Genomic DNA, 23,777 nt, shown 5'->3' with positions numbered 1-23,777 from the left:
TATCTGAGATATATAAGATGCTGTCTTAAAAACAAAAACATGACCAAAGAAAACACTCCCTCCCAAAACTAAGACCCCCGGAGCACCAGGGTGGCCATCTCTTGTTGGAAATGCCTGATCTAGAGAGACAAGAGGCCACAGCTCCAGGCCAGCCATGGTTAGGAATGAGGTCCCGCTCAAACAAAAGTCACGTTATAAATACCTTATGTAGATTACTTACAAAATTTATTTGTATAGACACTGTAAAAGACAATGTACATACATATAAATTTAGATCAATATTTACTGATGGAAAATAAAATGTTTCTATTAGGGCTAAAGAAATACAATTGTCAGCAACAGTATTCTCATAATCCTGACAATGAAAGAAAACATTCTTCAATTAGCCACCAAATAGACCTGCTCAGCACAAGTAAAGCCGGCTCCTATCTAACTGTGGCTTATTTAGAAACCTCCCAGATAACATTTACAAGTCAGAAACTCTGTGCTCCAATCTTCTTTTCAGGGTTTCCAGTGAGGAGAGACAGCCAGGAAACGATGACTTTCTTAGAAATCTTTGGGTAGCCTTCATCCCTGAATTACAAAGGCCTTAAACATATGCTACATATTAATCCCTGGGAGAAATGCCTTAAAATTACTAATGATAAGCCTCAGTAGGTTAGTTTTTAGTTTCAATTGCTTTAGTTTTTTCTTTAATATAAAGTTAAGCTTTGCTCCTTGTGCTTGTGGTTAAAAAATAAACCTGGTGATCTTGTTCGGGTCTAAAATGCCAATGCCAGAGCTATAGAAGGCTCAGCAGGGAAGAGCATGAGCAGCCGAGAGACAGCTTGCTGCTCTTCTAAAGGACTTAGATTTGGTTGTCAGCACCCACATGGCAGCTCACAACTAGTTGTAACTCCTGTTCCAGGGCATCTGACCCCCTCTGCTGGTCTCTGTGAGCACTGAAGGATACATACAGTCAGACATACATATTATAAGCAAACCCCCATAAAATAAAAATAAAATCTCAAAAGAGGTTTTTGAATGCTAGATACTGACACCATGATGTCCCTTAATTAATCATCTCCCAAAAGGAATTTTGCCAATAAAGACAGTAAGATATATATAGGGAGGCAGAGGCAGACAGATCTCTGAGTTCAAGGCCAGCCTAGTCAGAAGAGCCAGGACTAAAGAGAAAGCCTGTCTCAAAAAAAAAAAACCAATACCAAACCTAACTCTCCCTCCCACCCCAATAATAATAAAGATGAATCAGGCGTTGGAAGTGTAGCTCAGACCCAAAGTATCCAGTGTAAGTAAGGCTCTACGTTTGATTCTCAGCATGGAGAGAGCCATGGGCTCTCATGAATGATTTCAGAAAACAGGGTGACAAACAGGGTGACCCAAGAAAGTTCCCCAACCAAAGCCTTTTATCAATGTATGCAATTCCAACATGAAGCATGAAATGCAGGATCCAGCTCATCTCAAAGCCCTGAGAAAGGAAAATGCCCCGTGACTGCTTGACCACACACTGTAACCCAGCTTGGTGACATCAGAGTCACTGCATGTCTCATTCACCTTGCCCTCCCGTGGGGCCCTCTTCTGCAAGTGCCTGGATCTTCCCCTCAAGAGTTGGTTGGACAGTGAGATGCCTCAGCAGGAGAAGCGCCCGCTCCACACGCCTGTCAACCTGAGCTTTGGTCCCCGAAACACACATGAAGGTGGACGGAGAGAGCTGACCTCCACACATACACCTGGCCCGTGCAAATGCAACCACGCCTAGTAGTGAATGAGTAAAATCTCAGGGAGGGACGGCTACAAGGCTAACAGAAGTCCAGTGGCCATTATTAATAGTGAATAGCAGTAGTCGTGGTAGGTAAAGAAATCGGGGCATCGAGAACTCTCCTTGCCTGCATAAGGCTCTGTGTTTGATCCCCAGCACCCCCCCCACACACACACACAAAATCAGGACAGCAACTGGGTACTGTGACCCAACCCTGTTAATCACATACTCATGAGATTAAGACAAGACTTCTGTGAGTATGAGTACATCCTGAGCTAGTACTCAGTTCTAGAGTACTAGTTCCAGCTAGTACTCAGTCCTAGTTTAAATAGGATTTCTTAAAAGGCAGGATATTACTAAATGGTTATATATATTACTACATCATATACTTGGAACATCAAACCTGAATTTCTTCAAGTTACTTTCAGTATATACGCAGGGAGCAGACTTTTTCAGTGGTAAGTCAGCTTTATGCATATTTATTTATTTTCTGCTTGCCTACATTATTTGTGCTCATTTCCACCAGTAGCCATTTGGAGGTGTACAGTCATGATACTAATACAAAACTCTGATGTGTGCCTGGCATGCTGAGGCGTAGGCTGAATGCATCTCACAGCCATAAAAGAAAGCAAACAAAAGCAGCCATATTCTGAAGAAATGGCGGCTTACACAGAACTTGAAACAGGGAGTGGCAGGGCCAGGAGAAAACCACACAGGACCTTCAACTCCACTGCTGTCTCAGAGAGGGAGAGGCTGGAGTCCAACCCTGCTCCTGTCAGAGCCACTGCAAATGGCGTGGTGGCCTCAGCGCTCTGGCACACGGCCCCGCAGCTGCTTTGCATTGCCCTGGACTCTTTCCTAGTCTTGGATTCTTCAACAAGAGAAAGATGAAGTCTGTGGTAGTCTCTTTCAAATGGTGTGCAATAAACCTTGGGAAGTACATTTGAGGAAACTATTGCCATGGGGTCTATCTATCTATCTATCTATCCATTGATCTATCTATCTATCTATCTACCTACCTATCTAACCATCCATCCATCCATCCATTCATCCATCCATTCATCCATCGATCTATCTATCTATCTAGGTTCTTCCCATGTAGCCCAAGGCTGGCCTCAGACTTAAGGTTCTCTTGCCTCAGGATTCCTGAATGCTGGGGTTTCAGATATGTGCCACCAAGCTCAACTTGACTCATATATTTGAAGGTTGAAATTCAGAAATATGCTATTGAGCAATAAATGTCAGAACTGGCTATAAAAACAGGCCTGCTGCCATTCTCCCACCAGACAGCTTAAAAAAAAAAAAGTATAAAATTAACAGTTCTTCAGCAACAGCAAGTTCAAGGCAAACCTTAGCTCTGTGAGACCTCAAAAAGCAAAACAAGGCTGGGGACATGCCAACTGGATGAATTCTTGCTGTGCAAACAAAAGGTCCTATGTTTGAAACCCCAACACCCACATAAAAGGTCAGGCATGAATCTTTGTATTTGTAATCCCAGCAGCGCTGGGTGTGGGGACATCATTGCTGCCTGGCAGCCTTGGTCTAGATTTGGGGAGAGACCTGTCTCAAGAGAATAGGGTGGAAAGTGACAGAGTAGGACACTGATGCAACAGGTGTTTACAGGCATTCTGTCATGCATATGTGTGCATCTTGCAAGTCTCATGCGTGCACACGCACACACACACATGCATATACTGTATAAAAAGAACAAAAGAAGCCCAGGAAGAAACAGCTTGAGACTCAGGCATGGTGGCCTTCACACCAGTACTTGGAAGGCAGAGGCAGGCAGATCTCTGAGTTTGAGGTCAGCTTGGTCTACATAGTGAGTTCAGGACAGTCAGGAATAGCAACATAGGACAACCTGTCTCAAAAAGGAAAACAACAACAACAAAAAACAAAAACAAACAAAAAAATAGAAAGAAAAGGGAAAAAGAATGAAAGAAAAAGGCTTGAGACTTTGAGATTTGGTTTCATAAGAATTTAATAAGAAAAATAAAAGTATTTCTCATTTCCTTTAGATACGGATCTGAAATGCAATTAAAGAAGAAAGCCTCTCATCTTCTGCAATATATCTTCTGGAAGGAATTTAGTAATTAAATATGTATTAAAATATGCTGCATTAAACCAAATTATGAAATTCTTAAAGCACATATACATTGATTCCACGTTGCAAGTTTAACATAAGGTTAAGATGGCTTCTCCAAGCGCCAACCAAGTACAGCCAAGTCACACGCTGCTTTGCAGAGCTCTCTCTAGTTGCTCTGTCCCCTCTCGTTTGCAATAGTCTTTCACATTAACTGTTCAATTCTTAGGCTCAAAGTGAAGCCTAAATCTTTCCAAGAACAGGCAACATGGGGTTCTCACACAGAAAGAGGACTCTTTCCTAGGTACGATGAACTGCTAAGGCACTAAGCATGCTTCAGATCCATTATACCTCCCTCCCGATTCCACCACTGAACACGTGAGAGCGCATCCCTTCCAATAGCGACTTCTGGAGATGGGAGGAAGGGTTACTGAGTGGGAGTTCCAAGAAAGTAGATTTCTACTTCACTTAGTTCAAGGAAGAATTACTGAAGGTTTCAACTAAAATAACATGGTGTGGGGCACTCATGAAACGTTCTTCCCATTGTAGTTGCGAGAGACACACACGTGCTGATTCAGCTGGGCACAGGGTGGCTTCCACCTTGCTACACAGCCCTCCTGCCTCCAGTTCAATGCTGGGATTACAGCTGTGCACAATTGTGCTTGGGTTTACCTGGCGTAGGAAATCAAACCCAGGGCTCTGCATGTGCTAGGCCAACATTCCAGCAACTGAGCCACATTCCCCAGCCCAAAGTAGTTCATCTTTCTAAGTGGCCTTGCCGTGTAACTATCAGTTCACTGTAATGGAGTCAAACAAAGCTCAAGATCTTTGAGAATGTCCAGTAGCAACTAAGGAGGGAGTTACCATTACCTAAGTAGGGAGTGTGCCAGGGGATCCTGTGTGCACCAAATGCCATTTAGATGTGGTGCCATCTAAATACTCAGGAGCTCTGACGACAGGTCAGGGAGAAGTCAAAGATTAACCACTGTGGTCACTATAACTGAAAGGAATACTACAGGAAAGACTGCTAGGGATCGCCATCTTTTGTTCCACTTTGTATTGGGTCTATGTAGCCCAGGCTGGCTTCAAATTCCTCACACGAGGTCCTTCTGCCTCAGCCTTGGAAAGAGCTGGGATTACAGGTATGCACCATTTGAACCAAGCTGGGCGGCCAATTCTATGGGGTCAAATAAAGGAGTGTCAATGGATGCAGCCACTAGTAATGCTCAATAATGGTGACTGGGTGGACTTAGCAATTAGCTTCTAGAAGCTTTTTCAATTTCATTTACTAATTTCATTTACCTGCTGACACCAGCATTGAAGCTGTGATGCGCTGAGCAGGATGTGACCCCATAGCAACCTCAGTCATTATCCAGTGACTATGTCCCTAGCAGTATTCTGCCCCGCCTTTTCTGATTATAGACACTCCTGCTAGAAGTCTCATTAGATGGAAGAGCACCAGGACTTTTCTGTTTTTAATGTACTTTAAGTGTTTTGCTTGCATGTATGGGACAGGAGTTACAGTTGTGAACTGCCCCGTGGGTGCTGGGGATTGAACCAGGCTCCTATGCAGGAACAGCCAGGGCTAAGCCATCTCCGTAGCCCCAGCAACAGAACTTTAGATCCTTTAGAACCAAACTCATGGACATTTAGGGGTTGAACCCAGGGCCTGCACACGCTAGGCAAGTAATCCTTACTGAGCTACATCCATATCCCCTAAAGTCCATGGAGTAAAAGACTACAACCTGAAAAGAAACCAGAGTGTAGCTCTTAAGTTTAATCTTAATATGAAGAGAAATGTGTTAGTGTTTTCCAAACAAGGTCTTGTATAACCCAGGCTGGTCCTGAACTCATTACACAGTCAATCACTAGAACTCCTGATCATTCTGCCTCTACCCACTTGTGCTGGTTTGTTAGCATGCACCATCACAGTTTTAAAGTGTATTTTAAATGGAAAATATGTAGTAAGATCTTCAGTCTTAAAAAATTAGCATGTATTTATTGACACCTCCACAGAATGAGAGTCCTTGTGTGGTCTTATGTCTGATAACAGATTTCTGATTCAATTTGATAGTACTCGGTGTTAGGAATTCATTCATTCAGCAACTCTACCCAGAGTTTTCAGGTTACAAACTTTAGAAGTAATGACATCAAATAGATATTAATGTATGGACGTGAGCCAGCAGTACAGCACTCAATCACAGCTGGGCCTACAGGGGAAAAGGCAGTTGGTAGAGTGTTTGCAAGTCCAGAGCCCTTGCATGGAGGGTGTGAAGACAGATTTCTGGAGCTTTTGCTGGCCAACAGAGTAACCACATTTAGTAAGAGACCATGTCCCAAAAAGGAAAGGTCAAGTGGAGGGAGGTACTTCCAGGTTCCACATTCCCCCCACCCCACCCCAATTGAGCTTCTAGACAGGTGCATAGGTTCACATTTGTAATTCGAGCATTCAGGAGCTGAGCCAGGATTGTATTCAGTTCTGAGAGTCTCAACTACATAGGGAGTTCCAGGCCAGCCTATACCAAGATTCTGTGCTTTAGGACCCTGTCCTAAAGAGCTACTGGACAGACTGATGACAAAGCCAACTGTATTATGAAGGTCCCTGGTTTTAATCAGCAAGTAAAAGTCTGAACTGGATGGATTTGTGATTTCCCTCTTGGGAACCAGGGAAACACATTGGACAGCAGGGCAGGGAACCATTGGCCGCCAATTAAGGTCTCCCTACTTAATACTGTGATAGAAAGGGTCCTATGCTGGTTAGTTGATGGTGCTAGCCTTTCCTACTGTACACCTCCAGCCCTAGAAAGGAAAGACGTCATCAGGGTTATGAGGAGATGGCATTTCTCAATATCCAAATGTGGCCCACTTATTGTTTAAGGCTGGGCTAGCTGCAGGTGCAGCTAAGGACCCTGTCTCAAAACAATGGTGGGAGTTGACCCAGTGAATAAAGTTTTTTTTTTAACCCCCCCCAGAACCTACATAAAAGCAGAAAGAAATGACCCTACTAAGTTAGTCTGTCATGGGCTAACTTTTATATGGACCATGGCATCCAAGCCTGCACACACAATTTTAAAAACACGGGGACAACCCGACAGCCTATACCTTTTGTCATATGACAAAATCCAATATGCCTCTTAACAAGTACAAAATGTGCCAACTAAAATGCCTGGTCCAATGGTTTTGTAGCAAATGGTTAATCCTTTGAAGCATTCTAAACGTTGAAGATAGTGTAAATATAAATCTCAAATGCTGTTTGCTGCACATTGTTTGGTCATTTCATCTTGAAATATGGCCTGTCAGCCATGTTCTATACTTGATAGAAAAGGGAGCCCCTAAGGCTCAAGTGATCACTGTTATTTCACAGCAGGCAACACTTCCAAATGGAACAAGTTGGAGGCATTACTGAAGGAGTCCTGGGCCCTGGAACTGTCCATGATATCATTGCAATGAACTCTCTGGTTCTGTTTGACTCAGTTTTCCACTTGTCTTGAAACTTGTAACTGCTGTGATGTGTACCAAGAAATCAGTCTTCTGTCCCTAAGACCTGAAAATTCGTACCTTTTCTTATTGTCAAATTTTAAGACTGAACCGTATTTTGAAGACACTGAACTATGACCCTGTGGAAAGAAAGATGGAGGGCACAGTAAGGAAGAACTTGCTGTTAGGCGTGTCTCTACCTCGTGTACTAGGGTCAGAGGCAGGCTCCTCGTAGCCAGCTTGGGGCCACCTTGTTTGTTTTAGATTTCTTCCAGTTCATTTTAATTCTTTTGTTTTTTTTTTCTTTGTTTGAGACACGTGCCCTCTGTAGTTCTGGCTGCCCTAGAAGCTAGTATTTAGACCAGGCGAGCCTCAACTTTACAGAAGTCTTGTGGTTTCTGCCTCTAAGGAGGCTGGGAATAAAGTGAGCCACCATGCCACGCTTAGTTCTAAAACCACTTTGTGATAAATCCAATATTTTTTATTTTTTGCCAGCTCCCACTATGACAGTGATTTGTAGAGAAAAGCTTACATAGCATTTTACTTAAGGCTAAACTTGACTTCTAAATTGCTGTAATCAGCATTGAAACAAGTCTTAAGCTACCTGCACACACATAGTACACAGTTTATCAATCTTACTTCCTGTACTGAGCAAGGAGATAAAGTTGGCAACTATCATGGTTCTAACTCTCTAGAAGTATAAGACTCACTGTGAAACAAACCTATTTGGCTAATACTGCTTTAGCCAGGGTGGCTGTCAATCTTTTTCACATCTAGAGCCCTCAGTGGTGGAACTGCTCTGCCCCCTATCTCATCTTTGAAAACTTCAAAACTGCTTTTTAATCTTAAGTGTTCCTAATCATTCCCTCTTTAAACCACACCGAACACATCTTAATTCCATACCCAACATATGCACCATGCCACCTTCCTTTGCCCATCACCAACCTCTGTTTTATTAGTAACTCAAAAAGCTGGTCGCAGTAGAGGACATTAGTAGTCCTGGAGTTCAGAGGCTGGGACACATGACCTTGAGTTTGAGGTTAGCCTGTGTACACAGCAAGTGAGGTCTACCCAGCAAAGAGATAAGTAGGCAACTCTCTCTAAGTAAATTTTCTCAGGCTTGAAATGTGTTTACAAGTTGTTTTGTCTAATAAACAGTATACATGAGGTAGTGCTTCACCTTTCAGTCTCAGTCCCAGTTCCAAGAGAGATGATTAGAAGTGACCAGAGGGTACTTCCCAGTGTTTCTTAAATCCTGTAAAAATTCTAAAAGTATAATGAATACAAGCCACTGCCATCTATTAGTGAAAGAATTCTTGCAAAGAGGTAGCTTTATTTCTTACTTCCATACCAAGAAACCATTAGCAACCCTCCTCAGACTCTGTAATCCAAACTGCAAGTACAAAGGCATCTATCTCGGTGTCTAATCTTATAACGGTGTTTCCCTCACCCAGTGAGTCTAAACTAGCACCCCTGCAAATAAATCACAATTAAGGATCAATAAAATTCACAAAGCCAGAAGCAGTTTAGTGCTCACAAGTTTATATTTTATGTTTGATAAAGATTCTTGTGTATTTTCTAAATACACAGACAAACAGGTTTTGGAAGTTTACATACATGTCTCAGGACATTTAAATATTAGGTAGGTAAATTACATTTAAAAAAGAAAATTGGTCTTTGTAAAAGCTCTTGCCAGAGAGCTTTTACAAACAGCAGGCAGAAGAGTTGTTGACAGTGTTTAGGATGCTGTTTCTCCCATATCAGAGTGGCCTCAATCATCCTTCCTTAAACCCCGAATTCTGTTCTCAATAGCTAGAGTATTCCAAACTTACTGCCCAGTGCCCTAAAATTCAGGGCAAGAACACATCTTTCAAAGTGTGCTTATCCCTAACGTGTTTTAAACTACCTAGTTCAACTTCACTTGAAAACTGGGATACAGCAGATAGGGAAGAAACAAAATAAATAATCCTACTTTAAATCCTAAACTAAGAAAACACCTGTTAGTTCTAACTGTGTAGATTAGGTACCATAGTTAAGCTTAAGGATCTGGGTGTGAACGGCACACAAGCTGGGGCTTCTATCTAGTTCTTCATATTGTAAAACCATCCTTTTAAAATTAAGTGAAACTCTCCCAGCCACTTACAGAGGATGGCAGTGAGGTGTGCTTGAGTCAAAAGTGACAAAAGCGACTTCCAAAGAGAACAGGACTCCTAACAGACTATCTCACAGGGAGGAAGTCAGGGCTTCAGAACCAGACCTGACTAATGCCCTGCTCTACAAAGCTGCGGTCATTTAGGCAAATGTCTGAATTTCTCTGAGCCTTTCCTTATTTGTAAAATAGAATAGCACCTACCTTATAGGTTAGATAAAATAAGGCAGACAACACAAAAGTGTGGGCATACCAGAAAGTGAGTCCTAAACCAAAGAACTTCATCTCTTACCCCATGTTTCCTAGAGCTTCCTTCCTGTCAGGCCTCCCACACCGACTCCTCATCCTCCGGCCCTTTGCATGCCCGGGCCCTCACTTCCCTGATTTATCCCTTCCTACCAGCTTTTACTTCTTCTCTTAGTTCACATTTCTTTTTAAACAACTAATATGCACTGTGTACTTACTGTGCTTGAGTTTTTCTGCAATGAATTAACTCACTCTTTATTAGGATGGCTCTACTTAAGCCAAATAGTATTTGCCCCCAAACTCAGCTATTTGTTATTGTCCAGTTTCCTCTTCCAGCACTACACACACACACACACACACACACACACATACACACACACACACACACACACATACACACACAAAGCTCTTGTAGGGTGCTAAAATTTAGCAACTTGTCTAGTAAAAAAATTGAGTCAAGAACTTTGACAAATGAGAGACCATATGGAAGAAACTGTCTGGGAGAATAACACATGATCTGAATCTATGACATAGTATTACCACTGTGGAATATGAAAGTGTATGTTCTTCCCCTTCATTAAAATTAAAAACTCTAAAAATATTTTATTTAAAATATAAATTACATGAAAAACTTCACCAAATGTACAACATAACTCTGCCAGACTTTCAGACAAAATTCTGAGTATTCAATCCATTACCTTTCTGAGACCAATCAAAACTTCTTAGAGATTTAGCAACTTCCTGAAGTTGTACTGTCAGAAAAGGAATATACTTAAAAAAATAGGAGTGTCCAGTAGTATACCTTAGTACTAAAACTACTTTTAAAAAAAGGTCTAGAGAAAAGTCAGCCCTCAAGACCATGAAACAAAATAACTTAGGCAGTCAGTCAGCAAGTAGAAACATCTGTCAATTCTGTTTCTGGTAAAGTGTTTCCTTCAAAGAAACTTTAATATAGGCTGAGGCAAATATATATTCAAGAGTATAAACATTTTTCCTTTGGATTACCTAAAAACAAACTTTTTAAAGTATATTTCAGATGACTAAAAATATAGCCAAATCTGTCACGACACGACATAAAAGGCAACAGACAATTATAGACTATTTTAAATTAACAGCAATAAGTCGTCTCCATCCAACCTGTTTCCAACTAAAACCAAACAAAAGCACAACAATCCCGTAGTGTACCAAATGTCTATTTCAATTTACTGTGTGCAATCTAACAAAAATTTGGTCATAATTTACCAGATATACATAAATGATTTAAGTAATAAAGGAAATTCTGTTTCAAGATAAGGTCATATCTCGAGTAAAATAAAGTACATTAAGAATGTAAAGCCACGTCCAGTTTCTATGCAATAAGTGAACTACTGTCTAATAAAGCAGATTTAGGTGATCTTTTTTTAAATATATATATTTGCTCTTTAATATATATTTATATATAGACAGATCTACCAATTGTAAACTATGGTTTATTTTAAAGGAAGGGGATAGGTGGGATGGAAGAAATCTTTATGCTATACTTACATATTCACAAAGCACAACATTTTACGTTTAAAATACTTTTTCATCATAATATCTCTGCCCAACTTAAGTCTACTTTGGACTTTTCTAGAATTACACTTCACTCATTTGTTTCAAACACAGAGAATAAGGTGTTCTCTTCATTTCAAACAAAACTCAGAAGAAACTCTTTTCTGCCATCCCCACGGGATGCAGAGACCGCCATACAGGTCAGAGGGCAATAGGTGGGTCTCACCATGTATGTAACATGACTACTTCATCTCTGATGTATCCATGCAGGAAGTCACTGTCCAATATCAAACCATTATTCTACTGAAATCAGAGGCAATGATGAAGTTTGTCTCTTTCAAAAAGAAAATCAACTTTTCAACTTTGAACAGATGGAGCACCAAAAAGATTGTATCTGTCAAAGCAGCTCTGTGGTTTCTCCACACAACTGTCATAATTTAGCTACTTGATATAAAATAGGAAAATATACTCAATTTGTATTTAAAAGAAAGTTGAAAATATGGTGTCTCTGTTTTTTATATATATGCTCTGCTCCTGACACATGTCACGTTAGCCTGTCACAAGCTGCTGAGCGTGCTGCTGTCACCTGGCTACATAAACTAAGTCTCAACTGTGTGAAGAACTCTGACTCCTGAGGAATTTAGATAATGCAACAATAAAGGCTCAACATTTTACTTGTAGTATTTTTGTAGATTGCTGAATCATGGAGATTATAAAGATTTCATCAAGGTGTGGTGACTTAAGGAATGGAAAAATATATTATCAGCTATAATTTAAAAACACTCAACATCCCGGTAAGTATGAAACAAAAGAGAATGCACATTTTGTGTTCATTTTAATGATAAAAAAGGGCACAGGAGAAAAAAACCTGATATTTCACTTATATTGCATAACAAGCTAACCAAACTGGACATGGGGGATGAATTATAAAACAAATCATTTTATGTATCTTCCTAGGACTATTCTTCAATTAGACTTCTGTATTTCAAATAAGGCTGAGGTATAGTACACTAAGAGGCAAACAAGAATAGTGCCAAAGTAACAGATCCCCAAAACCAGACCCCATGTCAGAACACATCATAGAGCAACCATTTATCAGATCAGAGCAGCAGGAGAAAGTTACTTCTAAGTCATAATCAGTTTAGTGGTATTTGTCAGCTTCACCATGGTAACTTTGTAACATCATTCTTCATCTGTGAAGTAGTAAAATTCATGTCAAAAAAGGGAGGGAGGGCGGGGAGCCAGTTAGTTCATTCCAATAAATTACCTCTCCAGTTCTTATAAGCATGCCTATCAGCACAAAATTAAGAAATAATATCTAAGACTAGAAGAGACTTGGTTTAAGTTATGAAGCAAATAAAATGAAAAAAAAAAATACAAGAAAATAGAACCAATGGGGTTGAAAAAGCCCCTCACTGAAAATCTGTATTAAAAAAAATAAAATTAATAAAATAAAAATAGAAACAGAACTCTACTAGTACAAACTAGCCTGAGTGGTTTGATTGGCAGAGCAATTGGGTCACTGTCATTGTACTTCCATAAATGGATTTCCGCATTCATGTTAAATGGCACATGAATGTAAGCAAGCTCTGTAAGGGACAAGGACTATATTTTCATACAACCCAAATAGTTAACTGTATATCCTATAAATAAAAAATAGTTTACTTTGACAACTAACTGAAATATGTGAGGACTCCATGTATCCAACCACATGGTTGTTTGCTGTATAGTCCTGTGCAAATATAAAAAAATTCTTTTTTGCTATAAGGCTTTAACCCTACAGTTTTTCACAGCAACAAAACTACCATCCAGCATGTACCATATTTTGCAAGCCTTCAAGTTCAACAATCTGAATTGTCGATTCATAGTATGTCCAATGCAGCATTCTTGAGGAATATAGTGGGTCAGCTAATCATCCAGAGACATAAACGCCTCCTGACTCATCCCATCGAGGTGCATCGTTCTCATCTTGTCCGTCTTCAGGCAGCTCTTCATCGGGCTCCCCGCCTTCGTTTTCCTCGTACTCTTCATCCCGAGGGAACTCTGGATCTTGTCCCTGATTTACAACTTCTTGTCCTCCTGGCTGTGACTTATCTACACAGTCCATGCATACTCCATAGCGTCGAGAACCATGTTTTATTCCAACACTGGCTGCTAACATGAAGATCTTCTTACACACCATGCATTTGTATTTTTTATCCTTTTTATGCACCTAATTGAAAGAGGAAAAACTTAATATAACAATAGTACAGATAAAGAAAACATTTGAGCCATTCAAATTAAGCCATACAATTAGTAATGAAAGGACAGTTACTATTTCTAAATGAAGTACAATATCACCTCAAAAATAATTGTTTAAAGCAGCTTAGCATACTTCCTTAAATTTGCCAAGTATATGCCACGCACCTCCATGATCAGCAGACATATCCCTGGCATAAAACCACACACCTCCTTGATCAGCAGCGTTTCAAGGCACTTACCAGGGAATGTCTTTTTACATGTTCTCTTCTAGTAAACATCTTTCCACAAATTTCACACTTAAATGATCTTACTCCAGAATGAATGAGCAAGTGCCGTTTTAGTGTTCGCCTGTATTTGGCTACATAGCTACAATGAGGGCATTTCAACTTGTTCATGATTAGAGATGAGTCACCTTAAAGGGAAAAATGTACTGGTTAGTATATTATTAAAGAGAAAGCACCTATCAATACTATATTTAACCATATAGAAATAACAATTAAACACAGTTCAGAAGCACTTAATCATGGAATTTTAGAATTTTGTAGTTGTTTAGTTGACTAATACTTGCCATTTTCCCACGTTTCTTGTGTGGGCCAAGATTCTGGCAATAATCCATACTTGAAATCATTTGAAGCACCCGGTAGCAATCCGAATTTGAAGTCATTTGAAGTACTTGGTAGCAACCCATACTTGAAATCACTTGAAGTGCCAGGCATCAAACCATACTTGAAATCATGTGATGCTCCTAGTACAATTGAAAAGTGATTTTGAAGTAATGGTTGGGAAAAACTCTTAATTAGAGCCAGAGAAAATAAAATACAATTATAAGAACAATGATAAGCTATCTTTTAACATAAACTAAATCAAGCTGCATGTGCTGGCTCACACTTGGATACTAGCACTTGGAAGATTGAATTTAGAGTCAGCTATGTGCCACAAGGAAGCCCAATCTCAAAACTATCCAACTCCTTCCCCTTCTGTCTTCCCTCCAAAACCTGAACAAAAACACGAGGTCCTGGATTCAATTCCCATACTCTAAGGATATAAACACCTGAACCTCCAAAAGTCTGAGCTTAATGAAAAAAAAAAAAAAAGCCACAGAAAACAGCAACAAAGGCCTAGTCTACAGTAACAAAAACCAGAACACAGTCAGGAATTACCTCTTTCTTAATTTAATCCTATTTAAAATTTATATATAATTTATTGGGTCAAAGATTTTTCCTGTATAAGGATATATAGATATATACACAGACACATCTGTAGATATATACATTTATCTTTACTTTTTGCCACTTGATCCAATCAACCATCAATTCTAGTGTGTGGCTTCTTTTTTAGTGGCTGCCAAATTATTTCCCAGTTTGCACTCAGCCACAGCAATTTCATTTTTTTCCAATTTGAGACATGGCCTTATGCAGTCCAGGCTGGCCTTGAACTTGCTATGGTAGCAGAGAATGACCTTTAACTTGGGAACCCCTGCCTCACCACCAACCTGTACCTCCCAGTTTTGGGATTCTTTTTTTTAAAACAACAAAACCCCAAAACTGGGAGGCTGAGACAAAGCCCGACTAGGAAGAGTAAGACCCTGTTTCAAAAAACGGGTACAAACCAAAACCAGGCTAATACAAAGCCTGACAGGCTGCAAGGAACAGGGTTACCCATCTAACGCACAGTGAGCCTGCACTTTCTATAGCCAAACCAAGACAACCTGATGAAAGCCTGCTCTCCAACTGCCCCTTTGGGCTGCTCCTTTCCAACAATAAGAACCTCTGCTTAGTTTTTCCATGGTAGTATGCTCCCATTGCATGGTAGTATGCTCCCATTGCAAGGCACTTTTAACTCTGACACGCCTGCAACATTCCTTTCCAATATAGGCATGCACAAAACTTATTCATACGCAAGTAGGATATCTCTAATCCTAAAATTCTGGAATCCCGAAAGCTCACAAATCTAGAATTTTGTTTTTTTAAAGAATATTATGTTGCTGCTCAAAAACTTCTGATTTTGGAGCATTTTAACTTTTTAGATGAGAGATGACAACCTTTAGTTGCTGCTTCTTGTTTCTATCAGTAGAGACTGCAAACTCTGAGAGACTCCATCCTTTATAACACCTCTAGTTGCTAGTACTTCTGACAAGGGGTGCTATCTGTAGTAAAAGTTTCTTCCCATAAACTCCTGGATTTCATAAATACAAAATTTTCTCACTTGCTAGAAATATTGTCCTAGAATAATTTAAGATTTTCTTTGATAAAAGAACATAGAAGAAAGTTAAAAAAGGATCTTTGGGAGTTGGGTGGTGGTGCGTACCTTTAATCCTACCACTCTAGAGGCAGAGGCAGGCTGATTTCTGAGTTCGAGGCCAGCCTGGTCTACAGAGTGGGTTCCAGGACAGCCAAGACTACAGAGAAACCCTGTCTCAAAAAATCCAAGAAAAAGAAAAATCCAGAATAACCAGGGCTACACAGAAAAACCCTGTCTCAAAACAAACAAATCTGACATTTTTTTTCTTTAAAAAGCACATTACCACTATTGAAATTGGAATAAATAGTTTTGGTTTGTTGTTGTTTAATTCAAGAAAGCCTTTTGGGGCTATAATCCTAAGTATATTGTTGTTAGTGTGAACATTTCCAAATGTGTGGGGTGGGGTTAGGGTGGGGCTGGGACAGGGACAGCAGCCTCAGTTTCAACTTTCCCACCTCTTACCTGAGTTGGGGCTTTATGATTCATATTCCTTAAGTAATTAAGTAAAGTAACGCATTTGTTGCTAACAGGACATCAGACAACAGGTCATTGTGCTTCTAATGTCCAAAACACACATGACTTTTACTTATTTGTTGAATAAATTTAAGAAATACCTGATATTTTTTATTTGTTCAAAATACTTCAAAAACTGACCTCAGAAACCATATTAAATCTGTTAATACACTCAAATGGTACTTGCTATACACACACACACAGAGGATATATTTAGAACTAATAAACTGACAATGCAAGAATTAGATATAAAAAATACTTCAAGTTCCATGCTTTTCTTCATACACCATTAATATGCAAGCAGCCAGTGGGATGGCTCAATGTAAAACTACTTGCAGCTAAGCCTGATCATCAGACTAGGGTCGCTGGTACCCACAGGGTAGAGAAGGCCAATTCCCACATGTATTCTCACTCAGTGCCAGAACATGTATGGACAAATAAATAGTATTTCTTTTTAAAACTGTTTTGAACAGGTACAGATCTCTCCCTTCTTGGTGAGGCAAGCATGTACACACACAACGTAGCAATAAAAACCTTTACCAAGATTTACTTTTTATGGGATTACAAAACAGATTTCTGTCCAATTCTATTAATCTATTTTATTTACAATAATAGTTATGTAATTTTTGCCTTTATACTCAATGTTTCCCAAAGTAAAACTGCTTTAAATATCACTGTTTAGAATTTATCAACATTTTTCTTATTTATTTTTATGAGTTTTTAAATTTTATTTTTATGATTGTGCATGTGCGCATGTATGTGAGGCCATGTGTCAGACACCACCCCCAAAACAAAACCAAACATTTGCCAAGTTCCTAAAGTCTTCACAACCGTAGCTAACTTGAAACTGGTCTCCAATGGGAAGCATTTACACCCAACTAGACAAGTAGGCTCACTAGCACTCCACAGTCTTCAGAACCTCTCAGATACATTCTTGCCAAAAATCTTACTGTACCTACCAGCATCTCCAGCATCTTGACCACTGCAGGCTTCAGCCAATAAATTTGTGTTCATGGTCCTATCACCATCAGGCCCTGAGAGTAGTGCACCATCCAAATCTGAAAATGACACACAATGAGTTCATTTACAAACTGCACCAGAGCCAGCCACCCAAGAACAGTCCTCTCTTCCTAGTTCTAAGAAGCCTTTCAACACCACACACAGAGCATGTAAACTCCAGGTGAAGCCACCATAAAATATTTTACTCGTCTTTGCTTGTCTCGGTGTCCGATAACTATGTAATACTGTATGCACCCCACATATGTAAGTGTATGAGCTTGCAGAGTCCAGTCTGTCCTTCCAGTGTGGGTTCCAGGACTTGGAACGCCAGGCCTTGGGAGCAGACCCTTTTTACAAGTCATCTCACTAGCCATGGTATTTCTGACTTGGTAATAGTTGTGAAAACTGTGCTATAATGTGAAAAAATACCTTTAATTAAACGCTTTTATTTGCAATGTTGTGTGTGATGCTGTGAACCAAATCCAGAGCTCTGAACTAAACAGCCTAGGTAAGGAAGCAGGCTGTAACCACCCTTAGCTATGTGACGGACAAAAATACCTAAAACAGTGAAGATTTACTTGTTTTGTGTATCACTGTCTTGCCAGAATGCATGTACGTGCCATGTGGATGGCTGTGAGTCACTGTGTGTGTGCTAGGAATCAAACCTGGGTCCTCTGAGGAGGAGCCACCTTTTTAGCACAATTTGAATTTTTAACCCATGATGAAAACAGCTTTCAACCATAAAAACATGTCCATAAAAATGTTAGCAATGGTCTGTGAAGAACCTAGGTGTCTCGGGTACTAGCCCTAGTTTTGTTAACTGGCATGACCACACGCCTTGTTAGCTCGTGTATACTCAGCATATATAGGAAGCTGATATAGGAATTTTAGTTGAATAACAAAATGTTATAATCATGTGCTGACTGATGATCAACTGTTAATGCGTGTGATATGAACGACAAGTTCTAAAAAAGCAGATTGGAGTTGTTCTAAGTTCAAAAATAGATCTGGTTAAAATTCCAGGTGGAGAGTTAACAAGAACAGTTATTGTTGTTGGCTAAGAGTTGATTTGATTTACTGGACAGACCTAGAGAGGCAGTATTTCTATTAAAGCCATGACGATGAGGTGTGCTTTTCACTGTTATCAATAATTTGCTGTAAATCCTTTCCATTCTAACTTCATTCACTCCTCTTGTGCCAATGAGCTCTTACCTCCTTGCTTGCCAAATATAGTCTGCAGTTTAAGAATAAAGATCTTTCTGAAGCACAAATCTTAAAATAAAAGATCTTAAGATTCAATGGTTTATTATAGCTTTTAGTATGATTTAATAAGCTTTTTAGTTTAGCCTGACCTTACTACTCAGGTTCCTGCTTCTAATACTAGATGATGCCTATGGCTGGCGCCAAATCCCTCCTCCACTCATCGGAGTTAAGTATCTGAAAACACTTTAAAATCCCTCCCTTGTCAACTATCTCCTTGCCTCAAGACATCTTTGGCACGCTCATCCTTGAGTGCTCTGGACCCCCTAAGTAAATACAACAAGTTTCTGTAAAGAGGTAGACATTTAACTGGAAAGGTATTTACAGAATGTAACTAAAGTGCTCTGGATTCACTCATACAGTGGAGTGTGATATGGCACATGCTGGTGTACAGTCATAAAGCCCCAGTCGCTCAAATACTGAGGAACGAGTAGGATCACGCGACTGTGAACCGGTTATATAAAACAGCGGTTGAGGGGGTTATGCTAAAAATTCTATACTTTGTTTTTTAAAAGGATATAAGTAGTTTAGATAAGAAACAGCTCTTCTATTTGAATTCTAAAAATCTACTTCATGCTGTCATTGAATGAAAATAGAAGGACTCTTAGAGGAGATGCAGAGACCAATTACAAAGCAATCCTAAGCCCCAGGCTGTGCATTTGCTGCCCAGTGCCTGCCTGCCCGCCCTTTGCAGGGGTTTCGGTGCAGAAGAGAAGAGAGGAAAGGGTGGGTGGAAGGCAGCTCTTAGTACCCAAAGCTGAGGGCTGGTAGGTACAGTAGTGTAGCAAGCACAAGGATTGCTGGGAGAGTTAGTATTGTGGAAAGATTAGCTAGGTCATCTTCCGATGGCAGCAGAGCAAACGGTGGGAGAGAGGGTACAGAGTGACATTTACTCTAGAGCACTGAGTCTAACACACCTAAGAAGTATAGTGTTTAGATGGTTAAAAGGGCAGCTTGCTTTTCCTCTAAAAGGTCATTCTGCTCTTCATCCATGTACGGGGTTTTAAAGACCATATACCAGCACTAATAGGGACCTTTGTCAAAAGGGTTAGCCGGGTGGCAGTACCCAACCTGTATTGTAATAAGTCAACTAAGCCAACTAAATAATTCTAACTAAACGTTGAAAACTGATTTTCTGTGGGAACTTTCTTTTTTGTAAAAATGCTCAAATTAAATAAATGCCACCTAATGTGAATAATTTTATTATTCCACTTGTTTCCAAAAACAGAAATTTAATAAATAAGACTATAGATCTGGGGAAGGAGAGATAGCTCAGCGGTTAAGAGCACAGACTGCTCTTCCAGAGGTCCTGAGTTCAATTCCCAGCAACCACATGGTGGCTTACAACCATCTGTAATGGGATCTGATGCCCTCTTCTGGTGTGTCTGAAGACAGCAATCGTGTACTCATATACATAAAATAAATAAATCTTAGGCCAGGCATGGTGGTGCACGCCTGTAATCCCAGCACTTGGGAGGCAGAGGCAGGTGGATTTCTGAGTTCGAGGCCAGTCTGGTCTACAAAGTGAGTTTCAGGACAGCCAGGGCTACACAGAGAAACCCTGTCTCGAAAAATAAATAAATAAATAAATAAATAAATGAATAAATCTTAAAACAAAAAAAAAGGACTACAGATCTGGTGCTTGGGCTGATAACAAAAATGGCCTGAGTTATCAGATAATGATAAACAATGCCAGGGGGGAGCAAAGAATAACACCACTCAAAAAATGCCAAGTATATAAAAGGACCCTAGAATTATTTATCCCATTCACAAAGTATCTAGAATGCTCTTAGGATAATACTTGGAAGGTTAACAAGGCAAGTACAAAAAAGAATGGCTTGTTTTGGGAAGAATGGGGAAATGTTTTCAGAAATGTGACTATGATGGAAGAGAGAGATGTTACAGATCCTGACCGGCTCATGCGGAGTGTGTTGAAGGATGATTCTGTATGTTAGCACTGCTCAAGCACAGAAAGAAGGTCACTTGGGATTGCTAGCAAGGTTCAGTGACAGAGCCTGTATGTATCTCAAGGGAATAAGGTGGCAAATGGCAGAGCAGGATATACAATATCCTCCTCAGGCATCTCTCTCTCTTCCCCCTCTCCCCCCTCCCCCGCCCCTCAGACAGACAGACAGACACACCCCCCCACACACACCCCAGCAGAGATGTGAAGCCAGAGCTTAGGCGCATTATAGAATGTTAGTATCTGCTTTCTCAACAGATGCAACAGTGGGACATGAGATAACTAGCTAGAGCACCTCACTCTTCACAAACACTAGTATTAAACACTAGGTAGAATACTTTGACCTTTGCAACCCAATAGTAGCCCAGAACACACGGAGCTGCTGCAATAATTGCTAGGATTAAAAGCTCTACCACTATGCCCTGCTGGAAGTCATTATTCTTAAATGTTCAGACAACCTTTTATCATAATTCTCTCAAGATGGCTTGAAATACATGCTTGTTCTGTTCCTGAATTATTCTACTACAGTGATCTGCTACATGCATTCCTCAACCAGTGGGCTTTTTTGGTTCTTTGAGTGGTCACTTAACCAGGCTGGCCACATTCATGATCTATATGTATCAGCTAGTTCTTTAAATGAGGCACTTCCTATCTCCTACCCTAAAATATTATACATTTTATTTTGTGAGGTTGAGGATCAGTGGAAAACACCTGCCTACCATGCATGAGCCCCTGGATTCAATACCCATCATTGAAGAAAAATTAATGTCCAGGTGTAATCTTAATCCTACAGATCTAGGTAGGAAATTCCTCACCCAAAATCAGGTGTGTTTTCCTTCAAAATCAAAAGTAAAGCCAGGCGTGGTGGCGCACGCCTTTAATCCCAGCACTCCAGAGGCAGAGGCAGGCAGATTTCTGAGTTCGAGGCAAGCCTGGTCTACAGAGTGAGTTCCAGGACAGCCAGGGCTACACAGAGAAACCCTGTCTCGAGAAAAAAAACAAACAAAAAGAAACCAAAAAAAACAAACAAACTAAATAAAAAATATACTGTGCTACAGTTAAACTAAGGACTGACTCTTGAAGGAACCAAGTACTTCATTTGTTCTTCATTCAAAAACAATCTCAGGGCCAATTTTCAAGCTGTTGTTAATAGCTTTCACAAGTATGTGGCTTTATTTAGGAATTAGTCTTGTTAGGAGAGTAACAGTTACTCTTGGGCTGGAAAGCTAAGAACACTGGCTGCTCTACCTACAAAAAAGGACCTACATTTGACTCCCAGCATCCATGTGGTGGCTCAAAACTGTCTGAAACTCCAGTTCTAGGGGATCTGACATCCAAGCTTCTGTCTGTACCAGACAAGCAAGTTAGTTATACATAGATACACATACAGGCAAAACACCCATGTGCACTTAAAAACCATCAGAAATGCCCCTTTCTCTCCTTCCTGTGCCATCTCTACCAGGAGTCCTCTTGACTCCTTACTATGTTTTTGTTGTTGTTGTTGTTGTTGATAACCCTTCCTATTAAATGGCTCTTGACCTATGGCTGACTTTATTTACAATATTCAAGCAGAAAGCTCTTGGATGAAAAGTGTATGTATGCTAAGGCTGAGCCACACTACAACTAAAAACAGGTTTTTCCAGTACACAGCACAATCTCGAGGTTTTTCCACAGTGTGATCAAATATGCTGCAACACAGAGTAAGAATCAAGCTGAGGCCAACTAAGCTACATAAGTTGCTGTCTCCTTCACGGACCCCCAAAAGAGGTGAAGGGGTGTCCTGGGACAGGTTTCCCCCTAAGCCTGTGAGGACCCCAAATCTGCCTCTAAGGAGATGATTAATTCAACAAGTAACCTCCTTGTCCCCAAATGAGGCACGCTCCGCTGCCCCTGTCGAGAAACACTGCACAAGTTCATAATCCCAGCGCATCAGGAAACTCGGTGGGAAGATGATCAAGTCCAAGGTCACTCTGGGCATTTTAGTAAAACTGTCTTAAAAATATTTACACAGAACTGCAGTGTGAAACCATAACGGAAATAACTAAATGAAATACTATAACGTATAGTGTTTTAAGTTATAAAACACTATGGAACAAGGTACTACCATCAAATCAGGGTAATCCTGGTACCAAGGCAACAGCACAGAAAAGGGGGGCTAGGAATCATTCTAGAGCCTGTGTGTGACACTGCCTGGGGTGGAGTCCCCTGAATTTGCTTAGGGTCCTCTGTATTCGCTATTTCTAAGTACAGCGCAGGCTAGCCTGGCTTCTTCAGGATCCCAATACTCATGTGAATGACATGTGAATTGATGGCAGGAAAAAAACGAAAATAGCTGAAACTCATATAAAACTTGAGACAAATGATCTACACAAATTTCATTTTCATATAAACACAGCATTCATAAATTATCATAGCATATAAAAATGTCTGCAGATAGTTGCAGAACTAAAATCAGGCCCTCTTCTTCATGAACAGGCATAGGTATCTTTTTCTCTTTCCCATTCAGTAATTTCATTTACAACCCAAATGCAAATACTAGTTCCTGTAGCACCCTAGAAACTTGTTTTCCATCACTCAAACTCAAGTGACAGACTGCAACTGCCCTGTCTTGCTTATGCTAGACATCATAGTTTCTTTTCCTCACCATTCAAAGACATATTTATGCCAATAGTCCTAGTCAGTACACTCCGTAACTCAAATCTAATTAGAGATCAAATCTCTATTTGAAAAACTCTTTTTGCCAAGTCATAAAACAAAGATCACAACTTGGCCTCTGACATACAAAGATTATAGTCTAAGTCTGAGCATACCTCAGTTCTTTTAATGTGATTGTTTGTTATCTTGAGATTTACAATTTTTGTTTCTAGATTTCTTATGATGTGAAAAAGGGAAAATATCATTTGTCATATTATAACCTTTTTCAAAGAGTACAGCTTTAAGAATAAAATTTTTCAAACTACTGTGGCTAGAGAGTGATTAGCTCAGTTACCAATGCTGGGCTTTCTCTAAAGGCAGACCCCTGACACTTTCTGGCCAGCCAGCGAAGCATACTCAGCAAAGCAGGAACCAAGCAAGCAAGCAAGCCCCACCTTATTAAAAACAAAAAACAAAAAAGGCACATTGTCCACACACACCCACAGGTACTCTGGCTCAGTGGTTTAAGAGCGCCAGCTTATCTTCCAGGGCCTGGATCTAATCCCCAGCACCACCACGGCCTCCTCTTCTAGCTCCCACAGCACCAACCATGCACTTAGTGACCAGCCATACACGCAGGCAAAACATACAAACCAAAAATTTAAAGAGAGAGAAATTTAAA

At 40.2% G+C, this 23,777-nt stretch overlaps 1 protein-coding gene across 1 annotated transcript in view; it reads right to left on the bottom strand.

Moving 5' to 3' along the window:
* Nucleotides 1-8,844: 8,844 nt before the first annotated feature.
* Zbtb10 (zinc finger and BTB domain containing 10) overlaps nucleotides 8,845-23,777 on the bottom strand; it is a 37,106-nt gene continuing 22,173 nt past the window's right edge. The window contains exons 3-6 of the mRNA XM_021159033.2: nucleotides 17,199-17,297; nucleotides 14,054-14,230; nucleotides 13,725-13,897; nucleotides 8,845-13,456 (exon numbers count right to left, since the gene is read on the bottom strand). Of these exons, the coding sequence (XP_021014692.1) occupies nucleotides 13,157-13,456; nucleotides 13,725-13,897; nucleotides 14,054-14,230; nucleotides 17,199-17,297 (749 nt within the window). The 3' untranslated portion in view covers nucleotides 8,845-13,156. The remainder of the gene's footprint in view (nucleotides 13,457-13,724; nucleotides 13,898-14,053; nucleotides 14,231-17,198; nucleotides 17,298-23,777) is intronic.

Source organism: Mus caroli, chromosome 3, assembly GCF_900094665.2.
Source record: "Mus caroli chromosome 3, CAROLI_EIJ_v1.1, whole genome shotgun sequence".
NCBI lineage: Eukaryota > Metazoa > Chordata > Mammalia > Rodentia > Muridae > Mus > Mus caroli.
The sequence above is the reverse complement of the archived record's forward strand: the minus strand, read 5'-3'. Positions and strand labels throughout refer to the sequence as shown.